The 306-nt window shown below is 62.7% G+C and overlaps 1 protein-coding gene across 1 annotated transcript in view; it reads right to left on the reverse strand.

The window, feature by feature from the left end:
- MORN4 (MORN repeat containing 4) overlaps positions 1-306 on the reverse strand; it is a gene marked incomplete at its 5' end in the record, with an annotated part of 796 nt that overhangs the window by 152 nt on the left and 338 nt on the right. Inside the window, one exon of the mRNA XM_010177522.1 lies at positions 141-268. Coding sequence (XP_010175824.1) covers positions 141-268 — 128 coding nt within the window. The remainder of the gene's footprint in view (positions 1-140; positions 269-306) is intronic.

The following is a 306-nucleotide window of genomic DNA, read 5'->3' on the forward strand; positions in this document are numbered from 1 at the left end:
GGGAAGGGCTGGGAGTGACGGGGCAGGGAGCAGCATGCACAGGGGCTGGGGTTGGGGCTGGAAGGATGGAGTGGGAGATGCCAGATGGAGCTGTGCTGAACTGGGGCTGTGTGGGGCTGAGTCTGCCCGCACCATGCCACCAGGCACTCACCAAAGCCATACACACGTCCGCCTTTGAACTCGCCCTCAAAAGTCATCTTGTCACAGCGGGTGAAGACGCCGACGCCGTTGAACTTGCCCTGCACAAACTCCCCCTCATACCTGCGTGGGAAAAGCTCCTGAGGCAGCAGCTCCCCGCGGCGAGCA

This window comes from Antrostomus carolinensis, unplaced genomic scaffold (genome assembly GCF_000700745.2).
Source record: "Antrostomus carolinensis isolate BGI_N321 unplaced genomic scaffold, ASM70074v2 scaffold34811, whole genome shotgun sequence".
NCBI lineage: Eukaryota > Metazoa > Chordata > Aves > Caprimulgiformes > Caprimulgidae > Antrostomus > Antrostomus carolinensis.